The 21,481-nt window shown below is 42.5% G+C and overlaps 1 protein-coding gene and 1 pseudogene across 3 annotated transcripts in view; one reads left to right on the plus strand and one right to left on the minus strand.

The window, feature by feature from the left end:
* The window catches only part of PCNT (pericentrin), a 158,302-nt gene that overhangs the window by 2,460 nt on the left and 134,361 nt on the right, over positions 1–21,481 (plus strand). For all 3 annotated transcript variants that reach the window (XM_014581959.2, XM_014581960.2, XM_014581961.2), the window contains exon 2: positions 1,373–1,585. In XM_014581959.2, coding sequence (XP_014437445.2) covers positions 1,373–1,585 — 213 coding nt within the window. The remainder of the gene's footprint in view (positions 1–1,372; positions 1,586–21,481) is intronic.
* Positions 1,955–21,481, minus strand: part of LOC102479959 (survival of motor neuron protein-like) — a 21,391-nt pseudogene continuing 1,864 nt past the window's right edge.

The raw sequence follows: 21,481 nt of genomic DNA on the forward strand, positions 1-21,481 counted from the left end.
CCCCCGGCGTCCGCAGCCAATTAGCGCCGGGAAGCGCGGCTCCTCGCGGGCAGCCGGGGCGCGGGTCACGCCAGGAAGGGGTGAGGTGGGCGGGCTTGGCTGGTCCGCTGGCGCCAGCTCTCCCCGGACCCGGCCGACTGGGTTTGCTGCTGCTCCTGGTCAGGTCCCGCGGACCAGGCAGGTTCTCTTGTGCCTGCGCGGCTGCCCGTGCCCTGAAAGCTTACACTGCTCTACGTGTGAAAATGCATTGTGTTCTTCCACGTGGGGCCGGCAGTTCCAAACACAAACCACACCGCGGTCGTGAGTCGTTCTTGCTACAGCCCCAGGCCCATCCTCTAGGGTTCGAGTTTGAAGTGTGTGTCGCGCTCGTGGCCAGGGTCGTGCTTCCCGGTCCCCGCCCGTGTGCGATGATGAGGGTTCCTGAACTGGACGCTTCTGAGCCTCCCTAGCCTGCAGGTGAGGGACCAGGACATGTCCCCTTCAGGACCGCCCCGGTGAGGGCGGGAAATGTGGGTGATGGGGCCCTGTCTGCAGGAGGGACCTGCTCCTCCGGTGAGATGGCCATGTGTCCAGGGAATTGTGCCTTCCGTTTTTATTTACATAGAGGCGGAGTGCATTTGCCTTAGTGGGTACGGTTGTCATTTGACGATGCAAATGTTCTGGCGAAAAGCTGTAGCTCTCATGCCTTTGAGTAAGGTGTTAGTGGAGGTGGTGCGTGAACTAGCTTAAAACTCTGGGATCTGTGGGACTGAGCAGAACTAGAGTGCCTTCCGACGGGCGACATTCGGTGAGGTCCCTGGTGCTTTGGCGAGCTGTGTCATGAAAAATAGAACATCTGATTCCATAAAGGAAGATGTTAGATTGACCTGACTTAATTAATTTTTTGCTATTTCTGTGCCTTGTCTCAGAATCTATGGCTAGGAAGTTTTGGCTGGGCTATATTTTTCTTGATTGGGGAAAATGGAGACAAGAAAGGAGAGATGTAGCTTTTAGGTAGTTTTATACCTTAAATATGCCTCGATTAAGCTGCCAGTTTATTAAATAGACATATTAAACTATTTAAACATTTTTTTTCTGCTAGAAACTAGGAAAGCTATTCTGCAAATCAGACTTGTTTCCTTTTTTTCTGTGTGTAGGCACAATTAACAGTCCTCATTCTTAGACTTTCTGGATGTAGTTTTGAACTTCATCCTATCCCCATAGGTGTAAATGAAGGCAGCCTTTGTTGCAAAGAGATCTGTCGGCCCGGTGTGGCTGCGTGGACTGGGCCAGCTAAGGGCCTCATGTTCCCCACGAGTCTGTTGACCTTGTGGCTCTGCTGTTTTTTTCTCACTTACCTTTGCCTTTACTACCTCTCTACATTTTTGCACAGCTTGCTCACTTCCGACAGAGAAAAACAAAAGGTGACTGTGCGCATTCGAAGAAAAAGACGGCGAAGAGGAAGGGCTCGGCTGTCGATGCGCCTGTCCAGGCGGAGAATCCGGTAGCCCCTGAGGAAAGTGGACATCTTGGAGGAGGGGACATTGGCAGAAGCACATCATGCAGTGACCCCCTTGATGGTGCAAGCGGGGCATGTGTGGCTCAGGTAGATCTACTCAGCAACATGTTTTGACTTTTCGCTTTTCTTCTAGTTATGGCTTGTGTAACTTATTCAAAGTAGTCTTTGGTCTGTTTTTTGCCTTGCAAACGTAGGGAAAAAGGATTTTATTATAGTTTACAAAGGTGGGGAAATTCTTATGGCTTTGTTTTTAATATTTTATCTTTATTTTGTGACTTTGGGAACTTATGGTTTGACTGCTTGAAGGCAAGTGTCAGTATTGGTGATTGATTTGGTAATGGAGGGTTTATAAGCATGAGTTCTTTGGGTGTGGTGGGTGCAGCTGGTGTTTCTTTGAAAACTTAAGGCATTATATGTCTTTATCTCCTCTCAACTGCTCCTTCTTATATTTGTCCTTTACTTTCTTACTGAAGGTGGAAAGAGGAGGGAAGGTGTTGGGTGTGCAGAATTTATGTCTGGCTGGAGGAGGCCAGGCGTCTGCTGCTTGAAGCCTTGTTAACTGCACAGAGGATCCCTGTGAGCAAGTATGATAGATGAGTGGGCATTGAGAGGGTTGAGGGGCTGGTCCTTGTGACCTTCCTGGGCCTCCACACCTGCCCTTGGGTGGATCATAAATCAGGAGTCTTGAATATCCTGCTGTTTGCAATGGGTGGGTGCAGGATTAGTTTTTTTTTTTTTTTTTTTTTGAGAGATTTTTTGCTATAGGGTGCTCGCCAGACAGAGAGAGACAGAGAGCAAGAAATCGAACCATGGTTGGCCATGTGGGAGTCCAGCACTCTTAACCACCATGCCACCTGCTGGCCAGGATTATTTTTTTCCGAGAATAGTTGGAAAACTGGTGACTGATGTATCTGACCTGCATGTCAAATTTTTGACATTTTGCCTATACATTTGGCATTATGCTTTTGAAAAACTGGAAGACCTTGCCTGTGGTACTTCTATGTTACCTGGGGGACTGCCGGCTGGAGCTCTGTGGGTGGTCAAGCCTGTGGGCCTACCTGTGCCAGGTAACTGTCCGTGTATTCCCTGTCATCTCACAAGCGCGAGGTTAGTTGTCAGATTCTGTTCATCATTGACTTCTCATTGTTTCTCTAGGGAAAAGGAATTCTCATGTGTGGGTCATAGCATAGGAAATAAACACTATGTTAAAAGGGTGGAGAATTTATTGCCAATGGCTTTTTTCTGTTTTTTTTTTTTTTTACACATGGGGGATTGATTTTAGTTATAGGGCATATGTGCTTGCTGGAGAGACAGAGACAGAGACAGAAAACGAGAAATCACCCCTCAGGGAGGATGGCCACACTGCAATCCTTTCTCTTCCATTCTCCTCTCAGGATTTTTGGGCACACACATATACCCGGTGTGAGTTTCAAGCCGCCAGGTCTAGGACTCAAACAACTGTCGACTACATGAAAGTCCAACAATACAGCCCTTATGCCATCTGCTAGTACCCCTAATGTTTTTTTCTATGTGTTTCTTGCCTAGGCTCTTTGAAAGAGAAATTCCTAGTGTATAACTTTTATCAGTAATTTAGTTAGTTTCCCTCCTTCAATGAGAGAGGCAGAGACAGACGGGACTCTTGGTCTTTTTTTTTTTTTTGGAGAGTTTTTTGCTATATGGCGCGTGCGCTCGCCAGACAGACAGAAAGCAAGAAATCACCCCCCGGGGGGATGGCTACGCCACAATCCCTTCTCCTCCATTCTCTTCTCAGGCTCTTGGGCACGCACGCACACGTGCCCGGCATGAGTTTTAAGCCACTGGGTCCAGGACGCAAACCGCGGTTGACTACATGGGAGTCCAGCGACATAGCCATTACGCTAACTGCTGGTCCTTTTTTTTTAAAAAAAAGAATTATTGTATTTATTTGTTTGTTTTAATTTAATCAGATAGTAACAGAGAGAGAGAGAGAGAGAGAGAAGGAAAGTGAGAAAGTAAGGTCTGGGACTTGAACTGCAGTTGGCCATGTGGGAGTCCAGTGCCCTTAACCACCATGCCACCTGCTGGCCCCTGGTTCTTTTTTTTTTTAAGAGGTTTTCACTATAGGGCACGTGCACTTGCCAGACAGAGAGAGACATAGAGACAGAAAGCGAGAAATCACCCCCCACGGGGGATGGTCACACTGCAATCCCTTCTCCTCCATTCTCTCGGGATCTTGGGCACGCACGCACACACGCCCGGCGTGAGTTTTAAGCCACTGGGTCTGGTACACGAACCACGGTCGACTACATGGGAGTCCAGTGACATAGCCATTACGCTAACTGCTGGTTCCTTTTTTTTTTTTTTTTAGAGAGTTTTTTGCTATAGGGTGCTTACTAGAGAGACAGACAAAAAGTAAGAAATCACCCCCCACACACACACCACCCCGGGGTGGGGTAGCCAAGCCCCAATCCCTTATCCTCCATTCTCCTCTTGGGATTTTGGGCATGTATGCACATGTGCCCAGCATGAGTTTAAGCCACCAGGTCTGGGACTCAGAACTGTGGGTGACTATGTACAGCAATGTAACCATTTTGTCATCTGCTGGTCCCTCGGCAGGGTCTTTACAGTGTAATTTCCTTGCCTATCCTCAGGCAGCCTGAATCATGGGCACATCTGGCTGGTGTATTCAGGGAGAACTCCAGACATGAATTTGGAGGCTTCTTATGAAGGCCAGCCTCACAGAATATCAAGTTTTACTGCTATACCACTGTCTGGTCCCATCACTGTTTTATTGTTTGTTTCCAGTTTTTTAAAAAATTAAGTACTTTATTATACTTTAAACATACAGAAAATAGAAAAAAGTAGTTCAATGAGTATACACACACACATTTTGAAAACCATTTTAAAATGGTTTTATTTCATTCCCAAATGCAAATTACATAACATTTCCCCTATAAACTACAATACCTTTATCACAGGTCATAAAATTAGAAAAATTATCTAGTATCATTTAAAATCTAGTCCACATTCAATTTCCTTAATGCCCCCCTCCTTGTCTTCTACAAATAGGTTTTCAAACTAGGATCCAATCAAGAATCACTCATTGCATTTGGCTATTTTATCTATTTTTTTTTTGAGAGGTTTTTGCTATAGGGCGCGTGCGCTTGCCCGACAGAGAGAGACAGACAGAAAGCGAGAAATCACCCCCCAGGGGGGATGGTCACGCTGCAATCCCTTCTCCTCCATTTTCCTCTTGGGATCTTGGACACGCACGCACACGCGCCCAGTGTGAATTTTAAGCCACCAGGTCTGGGACATGAACCGCGGTCAACTACGTGGGAGTCCAGCAACATAGCCATTATACTAACTGCTGGTTCCCTGGCTATTATATCTAGTAAGTAACTTTTAATCTAGAATAGTTACCCACCCATCTCATTTTTCCCCCCTGACATTGGTATTTTGAGGAAATAGTCTAGTTATCTTTTACAATGTTCCACATTTGGGACCTGATTGTTTCTTTAGTGGTGTCATTTAACTTGTTGCTCTATCTCCAATACATCTTGCAAATGGTAAATTAAATCTAAACTGACTAAATTCCAGGTAAACTTTTTTATCTGAACACATATTTCATATTGCATCATAAAACAAAAAGTACACATGGCTGTCTGTGAATACTAGTGATGCAGAGTGAAATCAGATCCTAAGAATCTATTATAAAAATATTTTTTTCCACACAGCCAACCAGCAAGAATTCTAGTAGGGAAGCATATCTTCTATCTAATAGTTTTGGCATCTTTAACACTCTTTAATATGGTTTATATTAACTTTTCAGCTTTTTAACATTTCATTTATTAAATTTTCTAAAACATCTGTTCTCCACAAACCATAAAATTTATACAAAAATGAGGTTCAATTTCATAATGTAGGCAGACTTACTCCTTAACTGAAATGTATGATTTTGTTTGAAGCTCATATAAAAGCCAGTATGATAGCCACTCCTGTACCAAGATATTAACATACTTCCTAAAGCATCAGAATCATCAAGGGAATCTGGACATATGGGAGGTGGTGGGGGAATTATTGGTGGTCCAAAAGGAAATGGAGGCAGCTAGCATGACAGGAAGTTGGGATGTGGTGGTGGTGGTGGGCCACTGAATCTTAGAACCACCTTTCCTGGTCCCAGTCCTGACCCTGGCATAGGGGATGGTGGAGGGAGAGAAAGAATTCCATGGAGTAGCTTTTGACTTGGTGTTATTTGGTTTATTTCCAGGAGATGTGGAGGAGTTCTCACTTTCATCTGTGAAACTTGACTTTCATTTTCATTCTATTGAGCATTCCTCTGTATATTATTAACTACTTCAGAGACTGGTGAGAGTAGATCAGACAGGTTTTGTTTCTCCTTATTTCCACACCTGGTATAAACCACAACAAAGATTTCTCTCTTAAAATCAATTAAAGCAACGGTAGCTGGGTAAATGCAGCCATCTTCTGACCAAACAGCAGAACATTTGTCACCAACTTTCCACTTTTTCAAGGGAGTTGTGGTATTCTTTTTCTGGCACTTATTCTTAGCAGGTTTTCTTTTAGGCATGCCTTTTGGTTTATCTGACGTTTCACAAATGTCACCATTCTTTAGAGCATGCTTAAATGAAGTCACAGCTTTTCGGAAGCTTTTATCAATGCTGTACCGTCCCAAATGTTGGAATCATCACTCTTGCCTGTGCCATGACGGAACAGCACTGAGTCCTGCTCCAGGCCACTGCCGCTGCCGCCCATTGCCATGGCAAGCCTACTGAGAGAAGCCCGGCATGCGGATCGCACTGTTTTGTTTTTTTTTAAACTTTTAAAATAGAAAAATGCCAGGACCAGCAGTTAGCATAATGTCTGTGTCGCTGAACTCCCATGTAGTCAACCGTGGCTTGAGGCCTGGACCCAGTGGCTTAAACTCACGCTAGGCACATGTGCATGTGTGCCAAGAATGGAGGGGAAGGGATTGTGGCCTGGCCATCCTCTCTCGGGGGTGATTTCTCGCTTTCTATCTCTCTGTCTCTCTCTGTCTTTCTGGTGAATCTCTCTGTCCTCTCTCTGTCTGGCGAGCACATGAGCCCTATAGCAAAAACCTCTTAAAAAAAAAAAGAAAAATGCCTTAAATTATTTATTTATTTATTTTTAGAATTATTTTATGTAGTATTTACTCATTTATTTATTTATTATTTTAATTTGACCAGAGAGCAACAGAGTGAGAGAGAGGGGAAGTAAGAAAGCAAGCCATGGGGTCTAGAATTTGAACCACAGCTGACTGTGAGGGAGTCCAGCACCTCAACAACCATGCCACCTACTGGCCCTTGAAATAAGTAATTCTTAAAAAAAAAGGTATATAATTTTTTTAGTTAAAAAATTCTTCCTTTCATTTTGAAATAATATCAGATGTACATTTTTTTTTTTTGCAGAAAATAGAATTCCTGCATACCTTATACCTAACTTCTTGATATATTAACATCTCATATAACCCTAAGCTAACAAAACCAGTTATACTTTATATTGAAATAGTACTGTGAGCTATTTTTATGGATCTTATGTGAAGATTGCTACTTGTCTTACTAATGCCCTTTTTCCAGCCCGGGATTTTATTTTGTACTTCAAGGTCATGTCTCCTTAGGGTCCTGTAGTTGGGCAGTGTCTCCCTTTAGAACTTTGGGAGAGCTCTGGGCAGTTATTTTGTAGAATACCCATCAGAATAAATAGAAAGGAAGGAAGGAAACAAACCCATCATTATAGCTTTGTTGAGTATTTCCTCATGATTCAGTTTCTGTTGTGCATTTTCGGCAAGAATGCTATGAAAGCGATAATGTTCATTCCCTGTTCAGTCAGGCATCACACAAGGGCATGTGGTATGGATGTGTCTCACTACTGGTGATGCTAACTTGATCACTTAGTTTTTGTGGTCAAGAAACCTGGTACCTGTCAGGTTTCTCAAGATAGAAAAGTTACTCTTTCTCTTTTGTAGGTAACATATGTTGTGTAGAGATATTTAGAGATTGCGAGTACCTTGTTTCTCATCCTTCTCTCATTAATTTTAGCTCTCATTCTTAGCTCCCATTTGTGATTCTTGCCTGAACAGTCACTGGCATAGTGTTGACCAAATGATGACTTTGTTTCCATCATTCTAGCTACACATATTACTGCAAGGAGGAAGTATTTCTTCTCTCCAGTTTATTTATATTCAGTTGTTTATTTATCTCAGTATGGACTCATACTAGGTTCAATATGAATATTTATTTTATTCTGTGGGTTATGTTCCACCACATCAATGTTTATCTTGTTGCTGAAACACATGAAAATGTCTATCTGGAGCTCCTTTAACTTGGCTGTGTGCCCTCTCAGTACTCTTTTATTTTTTTACTTCTTATTTATTTTTCTGGAGAGATTTTTGCTATAGGGCGTGTGCGCTCGCCAGACAGACAGAAAACGAGAAATCACCCCGCGGGGGGGATGGCCACGATGCAATCCCTTCTCCTCTATTCTCCTCTCAGGATCTTGGGCATGAACGCACACGCGCCTGGCATGAGGTTTAAGCCATGGGTTCCGGGATGCGAACCACGGTCGACTACATGGCAGTCCAGCAACATAGCCATTACGCTAACTGCTGGTCCCAGTACTCCTTTATTTTCTGAGCTTTTTCCCTGCTGGCACCAAGATTTTCCAGGTTTTGCTGTAGTCCTGGAATAGATAATTTCCTCAAGGATTTCTGGTTCCTTTCAGTGGAGATTGGTCTTTAGAAACCAACATCTGGGTGTTTGGTGTGCTTGTTGCTAATGGGGTATCGTTGCTTCTAGGCTATTTGAACAGACAGAGCCAGGAAATGGAAATGTGGGTATGGGTGCATCTATATATCGGTTTCTTAAATCTACTGTATATATATTAAAAACCATTAGTTCATACTGATAGCTTCAATTCTAAGCCAACATGACTTAGAATCAACATGACTGTTCATTATGGCTTTTCCCATTTATTTATTTATTTATTTTGAGAGGTTTTTGCTATAGGGCACATGCATTCACTGGAAAGGCAGAGAGAGACAGACAGAAAGTGAGAAATCACCCCCCAGGGAAGATGGCCATGCCGTAATCCCTTCTCCTCCATATTCCTCTCAAGATCTTGGGCATGCACACACACAGGCCCAGCATGAGTTGAAGCCACTGGATCCGGGACTTGAACTGTGGTTGACTACATGGGAGTGTAACAACATAGCTATTACGCCAACCACTTTGTCCCTCCCTTTATTTTTTAAAGAAATATTAATTGTTTTAATTCCATTTGTTGTTGTTGTCATTATTATTATTTAATCCAACCAGAGAGAGAGAAAGGGGAAGTGAGAATGCAAGCCACCAGGTCCAGGACTCAAACCACAGTCAGCCACGTGGGAATCCAGTGCCCACCACCACGCCACCTGCCGGCCCATCCCTTTCTTTCTTTCTTTCTTTCTTTCTTTCTTTCTTTCTTTCTTTCTTTCTTTCTTTCCTTCCTTCCTTCCTTCCTTCCTTCCTTCCTTCCTTCTTTCTTTCTTTCTTTCTTTCTTTCTTTCTTTGGGGGGGAGAGGTTTTTGCCATAGGGCGCATGCGCTCGCCAGACTGACAGAGAGACAGAAAGCAAGAAATCACATCCCAGAGGGGATGGCCATGCCGCAATCCCTTCTCCTCCATTCTCCTCTCAGGATCTTGGGCACGCACGCACACGCGCCTGGCGTGAGTTTAAGCCGCCGGGTCCAGAATTCGAACTGTGGTCGACTACGTGGGAGTCCAATGACATAGCCATTATGCTAACTGCTGGTCCTCCCTTTATTTATTTTGAACTACTTTTACTGACAGTGAGAAACCTGGCTATGATATTTACAATATATTTAAGCGATATATTTATTTTCTCCTAAAATACAGATTAGTCTCAGAATTGCTAACCCTCACCCTTGTGGAAAAATAAATTTGCTAATGAGTGAAATATTTTTATAATGTTCTTTTTGTCTTTAGCATAAGTTCAAAATAATTGTCTTCCAAAGTTAGTTAAGTTAGTTATCTTAGGGACCAGCAGTTAACATAATGGCTAATCAGCACCCTTCCTTTCACTGCCAAACTCTAAAACATGAAATGTTGGGGAACAAACTGTTACCCAAACTATAACACAGATGAAGTTGTGAGGGTACAGGTGAACAGTTCTGATATGCTACTATATGTGTGAACTAGAATTGGACAGCTAAGTGAATGGAAGGTAGATCTAGACCATCATCTTGTGACATGCTACAGCTCTGTGCTGGTTAGCATTTGGGTTGAAAAGCTGAGTGTCTGAGGTTGGACTGTTTGGGGAAGGTAGTAGATCAGCAAGAAGGTCGGGAGAGAAATGATCAGGGGAAATCAAAAGGCAATGTATTGGTCTTCTCTGACTGGAGGATTTCAACAATAGAATTTTATTTTCTACCATTTTTCTAGAGGTTCATCCATGGTTGAGGGGGTGTCAGGATTGGCTTCTGGTGAAGCTTCCATTACTGCTTTCTTGCTGTGTCCTTACATAGCAGAGAGATTGCTCTAGTGTGTCTTGTAAGGACACAATCTTATCAAGTTAAGTTGTTGGGAAAGTCTTGACGTATTTTTCTTTGCAAAAATGCATCATGATTTTCCAGTTGACCTGATAGAATCCCATTCATTTGACCTTAATTCCCTCCATGTGACTCTGTCTCCACATAGATTCACACTGGGGGCTAGGGCTTCAACCTACTAAATTTGGTATAAAAATTCCATCCATAGCAGGCAATCGTGAAAGGGATGTGATCAGTCTGAAAGTTGTAATTGGAGAAAGGCATTGAAGTTTGTAGAGGTGGCAGGCATAGACCTCTGAGTTCTGGATGTGTAAGTGCAGTACTCACCTTTCTCCTTTTAAAGAACAATGTATTTGTCTGTAAGATCAGAGTCAGCATAAAGTCAAGGCTCAGGCTAGAGTAATTGAACTGAAGATCTTCTGAGCAGGCAAGTTTGGAGGTGGCAGTGCTGCAGGGTCAACTGGCACAGCATCCTACTTCTGCTCTCTGCCAGCAGGTTTGTCAACTTGCTGACACCTCATCTGGACAGAAGACAGTGTCATGTTTTGATGTAAAGTATGAGACTGGGGGTTACCTTCTACATCATGCCAGTCGTCAGGCTGTCCCCTTGTTGCAGTGATTCTCTTGTCTATTCTGAACATTGGTGTGAGATGGGTATCTGCCAAGTGACTAGGATCAGTAGAAGAGAGATATCAGGGTAGGAAAGTGAGACAGGATCCGACAGCAAACTAGTTGGGCCTCTTGGGCCTTCTATGCTAGTAACCTGTGCTGAGGGGGCTCATGTCTAGGAGGGCTAGAGAGATGGGGCTGTGGTACTCCTAGAGTAGACCTACAAACACCAGCCTCCCGTGATGATGCCTGGTGAGGGGCCCAGCCCTCCGAATCCTCTCTTAGTAGCAGAGGGAATAGTTGTAATATAGTTTTTCAAAACAGGGAGGTTCAGTTAATTCTAAATTATCATTATAGGTGAAGGGCTGGAGGGGAACAGTGGTGCAGAACTTCCCTTTCTAGTTATTGGAGTCAGACTTGAAACAGTTTCTTTTCTGCTTTTCCTCTGTACATCTATTACTGAAATAAAGTTGCATTTTATTACCAGATGTCTGAGAGCCAATGGTGGGTTAGAGGATGCTGAAGAGTCTGTGTAAGTCTAGCCAGTAATGAATAAGATCACACAATGTATGGAGACTTTCAGATGCCCACCATCTTTAGGAAGAGACCTTGTAACGGATCCATTCCTTATTTTGCACAAAGGTTCCTGTTTCAGTTTATTCACTTGGCTGTTGCTGGGTAATAGATTCCTGACAGTGATATAAACAATGATAACTATTTTCTTCTTTTGAATATGTGTGTGTGTGCGTGTGTGCATGCGCACGTGCATGCATGTATACATTTATGAGAGAGACCGTGAAGGCAATTTTTTAAAAATTAATTTTTCTTTTTTTTGGAGAGGGTTTTGCTATAGGGCGCATACCTTCTCTAGAAAGACGGAAAGAGACAGAGAGATAGAAAGTGAGAAATCACCCCCCAGGGGGGATGGCCATGCCGCAATCCCTTCTCCCCCATTCTCCTCTCAGGATCTTGGGCACGCACGCACACGCGCCTGGCGTGAGTTTAAGCCACTGGGTCCAGGACTCAAACCGCGGTGGACTACATGGGAGTCCAGCGACATAGCCATTACTCCAACTGCTGGTCCCCCGAGAAAGACATTTTTGACAGTCTCACCATCATGATTCTTCTGTTCCAGCCTCCCAGTTAGTGAGATCATACATGTGCAATTCCATACTCTGGTGGTTAGGTTGGCCTGGGAATCCAATGTAAGCCTTTTGAGTGACTTCAGCTTTGCACAGCTGCACCCTTCCCTTTGGGCCACCACAGCTGAGTATGTATTATTGTTTTTACAATAATAATGACTAATGTCTTTTTTACTGGCTCAGGACATGGTTACATTTATCCCATTCACCTCATTTAATTCTTGTGGCTATGCTATGAGGTAGGACTTTATCTCTTTATAGGAAGGCAGGGAACTGTGGGCCTTGGGCCATGTCCCAGAGCAGGGAACTAAGCCACCAGATGCTGCTGCTGCCTTCACTTGTTTGTATACATGTAATTAGCTCTGTGAATTATACCTATGACTTTATTCTGCTTCTTCAGTTGTGTGTACATTTTTAAAGAAAAAATGTGTCACTTGGACCAGTTTTCTTAATTGGAATTAGAGCTGGTGATACATTTTTTTAAAATTAGTTTTTTAAAAATAATTATTATTTAACTTTATTTATTTGTCATTTGAGCAGAGATGGACAGAGTGAGAGAGAAAGGGAGAGTGAGAGAGAGAGAAAGTGAGAAAGCAAGCTGCCAGGTCTGAGACTAGAACAGCAGTAGGACATGAGGGAATCCAGCACCTTTTACTATCACACCACCTGCTGGCCCCTGTTTGTTTGATTGTTTTTTGAGAGGTTTATACTATAGGGCATGTACACTCACCAGAGACAGAGAGACAGAAAGTGAGAAACCCCCCCACCCCCCCGGGGGGGTGGCCACATGGCAGTCCCTTCTCTTCTTGGGATCTTGGGCACGCATGCACACGCGCCTGGCGCGAGTTTAAGCCACTGGGTCCGGGACTCGAATCGTGGTCAACTACATGGGAGTCCAGCGACATAGCCATTGTGCCAACTGCTGGTCCCATGAGCTGGTGATATTTGAATGGAACATTATAGTAGCCCAATTTCCCAGTGGCCTTCAGCAGGGGAGCCAGACTAGCGGTGCTGCTGGGGTTGATGTGGCTCTCACTGACCATATGCAATTGTGGCAGCAGGTGGAGGAGGTGATGAGGGAAAAATCTCATGCGCTGGTAGTGTGGCAGCAGGTGCAGGAGGTGATGAGGGAAAAATCTCATGCGCTGAGCACAACTGTTACTTGAAGTTCTGTTGCATCCATTTTGTGTAGTTCTTTTTTTTTTTTTTTTTAAAGAGTTATTTTATTTAACTTTATTTATTTATTTTTAATTTGACCAGAGGGGAACAGAGAGAAAGAGTGAGAAAGCAAACCACCTGGTCCGGGACATGAACCACAGTTGGCCATGTGGGAGTCCAGCACCCTTAACCACCATGCCACCTGCCAGCCCCTTGTGTAGTTCTTGACCTCTTTTTTTGACATCTCATCTCGTGAGGTTTGAGGTTTGCCATTTAATAAGAGTACTTAAGGCCAGCCAGTGTTGAGGCAGCTGGATTTCACATGGTTGACTATATGGTTCAAGTCCCAGAACTGATTAATACTGATCTAGGGAGAGAGAGAGAGAGAGTGAAAAACCCTCCCTCCCTCGCCCCACCAGCCTCTCTCAAGGGGATGGCCATTTCACTATCCCTTCTCCTCCAGTCTCTTCTCGGGATTTTGGGCACACATGCACACACAACCTGTGTGATATTCAAGCTGCTGAGTCCAGGACTCAAACCACGCAGTCAGTCACATGGAATCTAGTTCCTTTACCTCAATTCCATCTGCTGAACTTCCATGAACTTTTTGAGGACCCCTTCATTGTTTAATGTTTCCCATGGGACACTTATCTTCATTTGTTTATTTCAATTTTCTGTTTTTTTGTGCTTTTCTTTCTTTCAAGATTGGCATTTTTTTTTTTTTAGAATTATTTAACTTTATTTATTTTAATTTGACAGAGAAGGACAGAGAGAGAGAGAGAGAGAGAGAAAGAGAAAGCAAAAGCAAGTCACCAGGTCTGGGACTCAAACCACTGTCGGCCATGTGGGAGTCTAACACCCTTAATCACCATACCACGTGCTGGACTCTCTTTTTGGTTTTTCAATTGCCAAAGGATGTGTGTGCTTAACATGAGAGCCAGAAAGAAAGGGAGAAAGCACCTCCCAATGGTGTGTGGTCACATAGCAGTTCCTTCTCTGTTTCTCAGTCCTGTCAGGATTTTGGTCACACATGCACATGCACTGTGCATTTTTTTAAAAAACATAATTTTAAAGATTTTAAATTACATTTTATCACATATCTCTACAGTATACATTTCTTTTTCCAACACAAATGCCGTGCAGGTCAGTCAAGACAAGGATATTACTATACACATTATCATTATCAAATAGGTTCTCATTTTTTTTTTTGACAATTAAGCACACTTTCACCTGTTTTTTTCCTTCCCCTTTTTTCTTCCTCCCTCCCATATTAAACTCTTCCCCCCCACACACATTTTACTAATTCACAAAAGATCTTAAAGTATGAACAAAGCTAGAATCTAATGACAAGTGCACTGTAATTTTCTTCTGGAACAATTTTTTTTTTTCTCTCTCCAATTCCCCTTTTACTAAAGAGAGGCATAAACTAATTTATTTGCAGAAAAAAAGTTAATCTCAATTTGGTCTGTTATATGCACAAAGCCTCATAAAAATTCAATTTCTGATGCAAGGCAACAGATACTATTATATTATTTAACTCATGCAAATAACCATTCTGCCACAAAATAAGAATGCCCGCAAATATCTCCCAATTGAAAAGGGGTGAGGAAGGGAGAAAAGTTTTGTTTTAGTTTAAAAAAAAAAACAACTTTTTTTTTTTACAAATTGCTGAACCTAACAACTCAAAAGAAAACAAAAATTCTTAAATCTTGAAGACAAAGCATAGAAGAAAATTGCTAAGTTCTTAGAAAAAAGTCATAGAATTCTATTTCACCAGTTCAATCTCGCCCAATTGAAAAGGGGTGAGGAAGGGAGAAAAGTTTTGTTTTAGTTTAAAAAAAAAAACAACTTTTTTTTTTTACAAATTGCTGAACCTAACAACTCAAAAGAAAACAAAAATTCTTAAATCTTGAAGACAAAGCATAGAAGAAAATTGCTAAGTTCTTAGAAAAAAGTCATAGAATTCTATTTCACCAGTTCAATCTCGTGTAATCTTTCTTTTGTTGAATTTGCGGTGTTACTGTAGTCTGACCTCTCCATTAACGTTCAACATTATTATTGCTATTTCAGAACTTGTTCCTACCATTAAATTGGCCTTTTTCTTGGTCTTTTTTTTTTCTCTTATTTTTTTTTATCTGTCTTTAGTTTTCCTGGCATAGTATTCTCTTCAGAACTTCTCGAAGAGCTGGTCTGATGTTGGTAAATTTTTCCAGGCTTTGTTTATCTGAAAATGGTTTTATCTTTTCTTCCCCACATGAAGGATAATCTTGCCGGATACAGTATTTTTGGTTGAAATTGTCTTTCACTTAACACTTTAAATATATCTTTCCATTTTTTCCTTTCTTGCTTTGTTTCTGAGGAGAGATCCATTGTTAGCCTGATGGAATATCTTTTAGAAGTAACTTGACGTTTTTCTCTTGCCAATTTGAGTATCTTACCTCTTTCTTTGGTTTTGATTACTCTGGCTATAATGTGCCTAGGAGAAGATCTTTGGGTTGATTCTATGTGGGATCCTTTGTATTTCTTGGGTCTGGATGTTTGAATGCCTCTCTAGGTTTGAAAAGTTTTTTTTACTGGATTTGATGGAATAGTTATCAATGCCTTTATTTGTTTCTTCACCTTCTAGGATACTGATTTTCCAGATGTTTGGGCATCTACTGGTATCTAGTATTACTTATATATCATTCTAAAGGTTTTGGTTATTTTCTTAGTCTTTTCTGGTAAATTTTTCTAGGTCAGAAGTTCTATCTTCTGCATCTGAGAGTTGATCTTTGGCATGATCTAATCTGCTTTTAATACTTTCAAGGGAGGTTTTGATTTCCTGTATTACAGCCTTCATCTCTAACAGTTCTGTTTGATTGTTTTTTATGGTGTATATTTCCTCTTTCAGATTGTGTAAGAACTTCCTCACCTCCTGGAACTTGTCTCTTTTCTCCTATGTTTTTTGGAGTTCATTGTCTCTCTTCTCTTGCATCTCTGTTAGTTTTGTCACTGTGAATATACTAAACTCTTTATCTGACATTTCCACAAGTCCCATTGTATTGTCTGTGGATGATGAAGGTCTGTTCTTTCCCCCTGGCGGAGAGATATTTTCTTGATTTCCCATATTTTTTGTGCCTCTGCGGTGGTGGTTTCTGGTCATCTGATGGATTAAAAGGTATTTCCTACCTTCTTGGAGTTAATTCTGAGTGCTAGAGGTGTGTGGAAGGAGGTGGCCTGCAATTTTCTGTAGTTCCATTTCTCTGATCCTCACCTAGCAACCTGCACTTTTGTCAATGGAACTGGATATTACAAAGGCCTCCCATTTTCAAGGGAATAGGGACACCTTGGCTGAGCTGGGGGGTTTAAAGTATTCAGAGGTTTCACTACTGTGCACCTAGACCTGTCTAGACACTCAATGTGTGGAAGATGAGAAGCAAAGTAAGAAAGTCAGGTAAAAGAAAGGGAACAACAGAAAAAAGACAAAACAAATAAAAAGGGAAAAACTTTACTTAAAAAAGGGCAAAAAAGGGAACCAGCAGTTAGCGTAATGGCTATGTCGCTGGACTCCCACGTATTCAACCGCGAGGCGTGACCATCCTCCCTGGGGGGTGATTTCTCGCTTTCTGTCTCTATGTCTCTCTCTGTCTGTCTGGCGAGCTCACGCGCCCTACAGTGAAAATCTCTCAAAAAAAAAAAAAGAACCATATCTGGGGGAGGGATAGGCCCACCTCAGATGCACATGGATTCTGAAATTAGCAAAAGAAAAAGGTCAGAGATAAGAGACAGTACCTACAGATTAAAAAAAAAAAAAGTATATGTAAGAGAGAAAAATTTCAAGAGAAAGGGAGAGGGAGAGAGAGAGACAGACAGGATGAAGACTGAGACCTCCCTACCTGGCTTTTCCCTGGATGTTGGGGCGGTAGGAGGGATTTGGGACAGAGACTTTCCGGTTAAAGGGCAGGGCTAGGCCCACCTCAGATGCACATGGATTCTGGCTTTGCACTGGGTGTTCTCCAGCATGTTTTTCAAGCTGCCAGGTCTGGAACTCTAGCTGTTTAGTTTGTCATGTGGGATCCTGATGTCTTGACCACCAGACCATAGGGCTGACTCCTCTATGGATAGTCTCATAACAATTCTCTTGGTGTACATTTTGGCATTTAGTTGCTGGATGATACTATATGCATGTATTCAATTTGTACATACATGCAAAAAATTTTGCCAGAGGGGTATGCTTGCTAGAAAGAGAGACAGAGTGTGTAAAAGCATACCCTAATGTGTGATCATGCTATAATCCTTTTTCCAATTCTCTTTAGGCATACACACACAGTGTGTCTCTCAAGCCATCAGTGCTGAGACTTGAACCATGATCAGCCATGTGGGATCCAACTTCCTTAACCAGTAGGCCATGGTGCCAGCCCCTGAGTCGCTACTGTGATTATAAGTGAAGATAGATTCCCTTTCACCTGTTAACTAAAGTGCATGATGAAAAACTTTTTTCTTTAACCACTAATCCAACAGTTACCTTAGTTCTGGAACTTAACATAGAGATGTGCAAAGCAGTGTTCAGTCTCTCAGTTATGCATTAGGGAAGAATTAAGGCAAGGCCAATTCTTATAAAAGAACTGTCTAAAAATTGTTTAAAGATCAGAAGTTTTAGGGGGAAAGTCACTTTTATAAAAGTTTCTGAAGATTTAAGTGCTATAGAAGGTTTAGAAAGTGTGGTTCCAGGACCCACCCAAGGCGTAGTGGTTTGGGGTGCTAGATTCCACATGGTTGACTGTGTGGTTTGAATCCCAGATTCAAAGGCTTGAAAAATGCTTGGGTGCATGTGCATGCACGTGCAGAATCCCAAATGGAGGAAGAAATGGAAGAGGAGGGATTGTGGTGAGACCGTTTCCTGGGGGGACTGGTGCTTTCTTTCTCTCTCATCTATCTCCAGGGAACACACGTGTCCTCTGTCAAAATTTTTAAAAAATGAAAAGGGAAAAAAATGGAGTGCCAGCAGTTGGCATGGAGGTTAAGGCACTGGATCCCACATCGCCAACTGCACAGTTAGAGTTCTAGAACTGTTAACAGATGGGAAAGTGTTGTGATGTCCTTAGTTCTTTGGGTCCAGATCACTAAAGTTAGAGATCTATCCCTAGGCGCAAAATGAAACCGCAACCACGAATGAAGTAGGTAGGAAAGAAGGTTTAATAGAAAGAAAGGAAAGTAAAGAAAGAAAGTACACCCAAAAAGGTTGTTGGGCGGGCAGATTGCCAGATGGCAACCGCGCTTGGTACTAGTTAACCATTATTTTTATTACTAGAGGTCATGAATATTCATTAGTGGGAGGCCCCCTTACGCTGCCTATGTCCTTCCTTTAAATTAGAACCCATACGCTCTATTCCTGCACCTGTGCATCTTCCTCACAGGTAAAGAATGAGGAACTTGATCACCTAATTGCGCGTGGTGCCCATTGCGAGCCAGGTTGTCCCAGTTAGATTGCCCAGTTAGTCCATTGCCCTAATAGGAATTGGGGCATTGACCAAAACGCTGGCTTAGTTAGGTCTTTTTGATGAGAGAAAAATTTACAAATCCTCCGTGTGCTTCCCTCAGGCCTCAAGGAAGGAAGATGGCAAATTGCCTCGCCTTCCTAGCACCAGGAGCTAGATGAGCCTTTCACTTTTCTCTTGGGGCTGCCCGCTCACGGCTAACTAACTGCCTACCACAGAACCGCACCTTGAAAAGCATGCTGAACACGTGTAGTATGCATGCCTAAAAACCCCAGAGGAGAAAAGAGGAGAAGGGATTACAGTGTGGCCTTCCCTCCCTGGGGTGTGATTTCTTATTTTGTCTCTCTCTTTCTGTCTTTATCGAGTGCACACATCCTATAGCAAACTTTAAAAAAAGAAAGTGTGGTTTCAAAGAAAGTATTTTTCCAACCATACTTGTCTAGAATGCAAGGAAAAGTAGCTGGTTGTTAATCATCTGGTTCTGAGGGCCCCTCTCTGCTTTTTCTTTTTATGGTCATTTTAAGTTATTGTACAGATAATTTACAGTAGTAAGGATAAAGCAAAGTTTTAATCTTTATTAGAAATTTGGGGGACCAGGGACCAGCAGTTAGCATAATGGTTATGTCGCTGGACTCCCACGTATTCAACCGCGATTCGAGTCCTGGACCCGGTGGCTTAAACTCATGCTGGGCGCGTGTGCGTGCGTGCCTGCCCAAGATCCCGAGAGGAGAATGGAGAAGGGATTGCGGCGTGACCATCCCCCTGGGGGTGATTTCTCGCTTTCTATCTATCTGTCTCTCTTGGTCTAGCGAGCGCATGTGCCCTATAGCAAAAACCAGTCCAAAAAAAAAAAAAGGAATTATTTTATCTTGGGACCAGCCGTTAGTGTAAAGGCTATGTCGCTGGACTCCCATGTAGTTGACCGTGGTTTGAGCCCCAGACCTGGTGGCTTAAAAACTCACATCAGGCACGTGTGTGTACGTGCCCAAGATCCTGAGAGGAGAATGGAAGAGAAGGGATTGTGGTGTGGCCATCCCCCCTGGGGGGTGATTTCTTGCTTTCTGTCTCTCTGGCAAGCACACATGCCCTATAGCAAAAACCTCTCAAATCACATTATTTATTTATTTATTTTAATTTGACCTTTATTTTAATTTGAAGAGAGGAGAGAGAGAGAGAGAGAGTGGGAAAGCAAGCCGCCAGGCCTGGGAATCAAACCATAGTTGGCCATGTGGGAGTCCAGCAACCTTAACCACCACGCCACCTGCTGGCCCCAAGTATCAAGTAAATTTTGACATATGACCATAATAAGCTGGAGAATATATAAATACGTTTTTATAGCCAAGTGGCTATAATTAGTGGATCTAGGGATGTGGAGTCATTCCTGTGAGTGTTGTAAGGGTGGAAACTCCATATTTCCTCTAACTCGTCAGACACTGATCTCAAAAGAAAGTTGATCTAGTGCATTGTTGTTGAATACTTGTAGTGAGAGACTTCATTTTCACTGAGTTTTATTTCATCAGTGGCCTTGAGGGGTGCCTGCTATCTCTTTTTCAAGTTTATCTTACTTGTGATAGCTTGTGCCATGAAGGGGCTGGGGAACAGAAGGGATCCACAACAGAATCTTAACACACTGTACTCTCCCTACCCTGCACCGCCAGCTCCTCAGGATCTTGCACACACGCTCTCAGAGTGTATCTAAACCAGTCTGGGAGGGGGTTGTGGTGAGGAATGGGTGCTTCCAGCAACACAGTTCAGTTTTCTATTGATTGTGTCACCAGGGCAGACTGCTTTGCTTTTCTTGCACACAGTCATTTTTCCTTCTCTGCCATTTCGGGATGAAATTGAATTTTTAATGAATTGCTCAAAGCAGGCTGCACAGATGTCTCACCAGTTGGTAAGAAACCGAAGGACACTGACTCACTTCACTATCTAGGAACTTTGTTGCTCTGCTTTCTGTTTTAGTCACCATTCCCATAGTTAATAATGAATCGGGCATGATAAAGTAGTTCCAAGGGTGAGGAAATAGCACCATGATATAAGGAGGGAAAGATTGCTGAGATTCCATTGAATTTTAGATACACAGAGGATTTCATGGACACATGAAGTAATTACAAGATCAAATAAGTTTTACTCTATTTTTAAAATGTTAGTAAATTTCTTTTGCTTTGGAAGATCTGTAAGAATAGAATTTATGAATGTCAGTCCTCTCAAATAGTTGTAACTGCCCAAAAAAGAAACAGTAGTTCTGTTTGGGTCCCACAGACCCTGATGCACACTTGGGATGGAGCAGAGCCATGCTGTGCCAAGTGCTGGGGATGCCTCGGAGTTGCTGGGGTGTAGCTGCCCTTGGCCCCACATCTCACACACAGGCTCTCTTGGGCATCACTTTGCTTTATTGCAGATATGGTCATCATCAGTTTAGTTTGCACAGCAGATTAAAAGCCCCAAATTGTAAATTAATGGATCAAAAAACTATTTGGGAAAATATTTACTTAGAAAACTTGAAACTCAAGTTTGAGATGATTTAGACCCCCACCCCCCAAAAAGAAAACTAAAAAGGGGGAAAAAAGCTATATTTACAAATTATTAGGGAATAATTATATAAAAAGGAAAATGTGAATGATGAAATACACATTTACATAAAACGAGTAGCTTAAAAATAAGCATAGGTTCAGGGACTGGCAGCTGGCATGGTGGTTAAGGCGCTGCACACTCCCACATGGCCTACCATGGTTTAAGTTCCGGACCTGGTGGCTTGCTTTCTCACTTTTCCCCTCTCTCTGCTTCTCTCTGGTCAAATTAAAATAAATGAATGAATAAAATTAAATTAAATAATTATATTAAAAAATACGCATAGGTTCAAAAGACTAGAATTTGTTTAAAAACTAATTTAGGGAACCAGCAGATGGCGTAATAGTTGTGTCACTAGACTCCCGTGTAGTTAACTGCAGTTCGAGTCCTGGAACCGGTAGCCTAAAAACCCACTTTGGGTGGCTCAGCAGGTGGCATGGTGGTTAAGGCACTGGACACT

Source organism: Tupaia chinensis, unplaced genomic scaffold, assembly GCF_000334495.1.
Source record: "Tupaia chinensis unplaced genomic scaffold, TupChi_1.0 Scaffold141399_1, whole genome shotgun sequence".
NCBI lineage: Eukaryota > Metazoa > Chordata > Mammalia > Scandentia > Tupaiidae > Tupaia > Tupaia belangeri.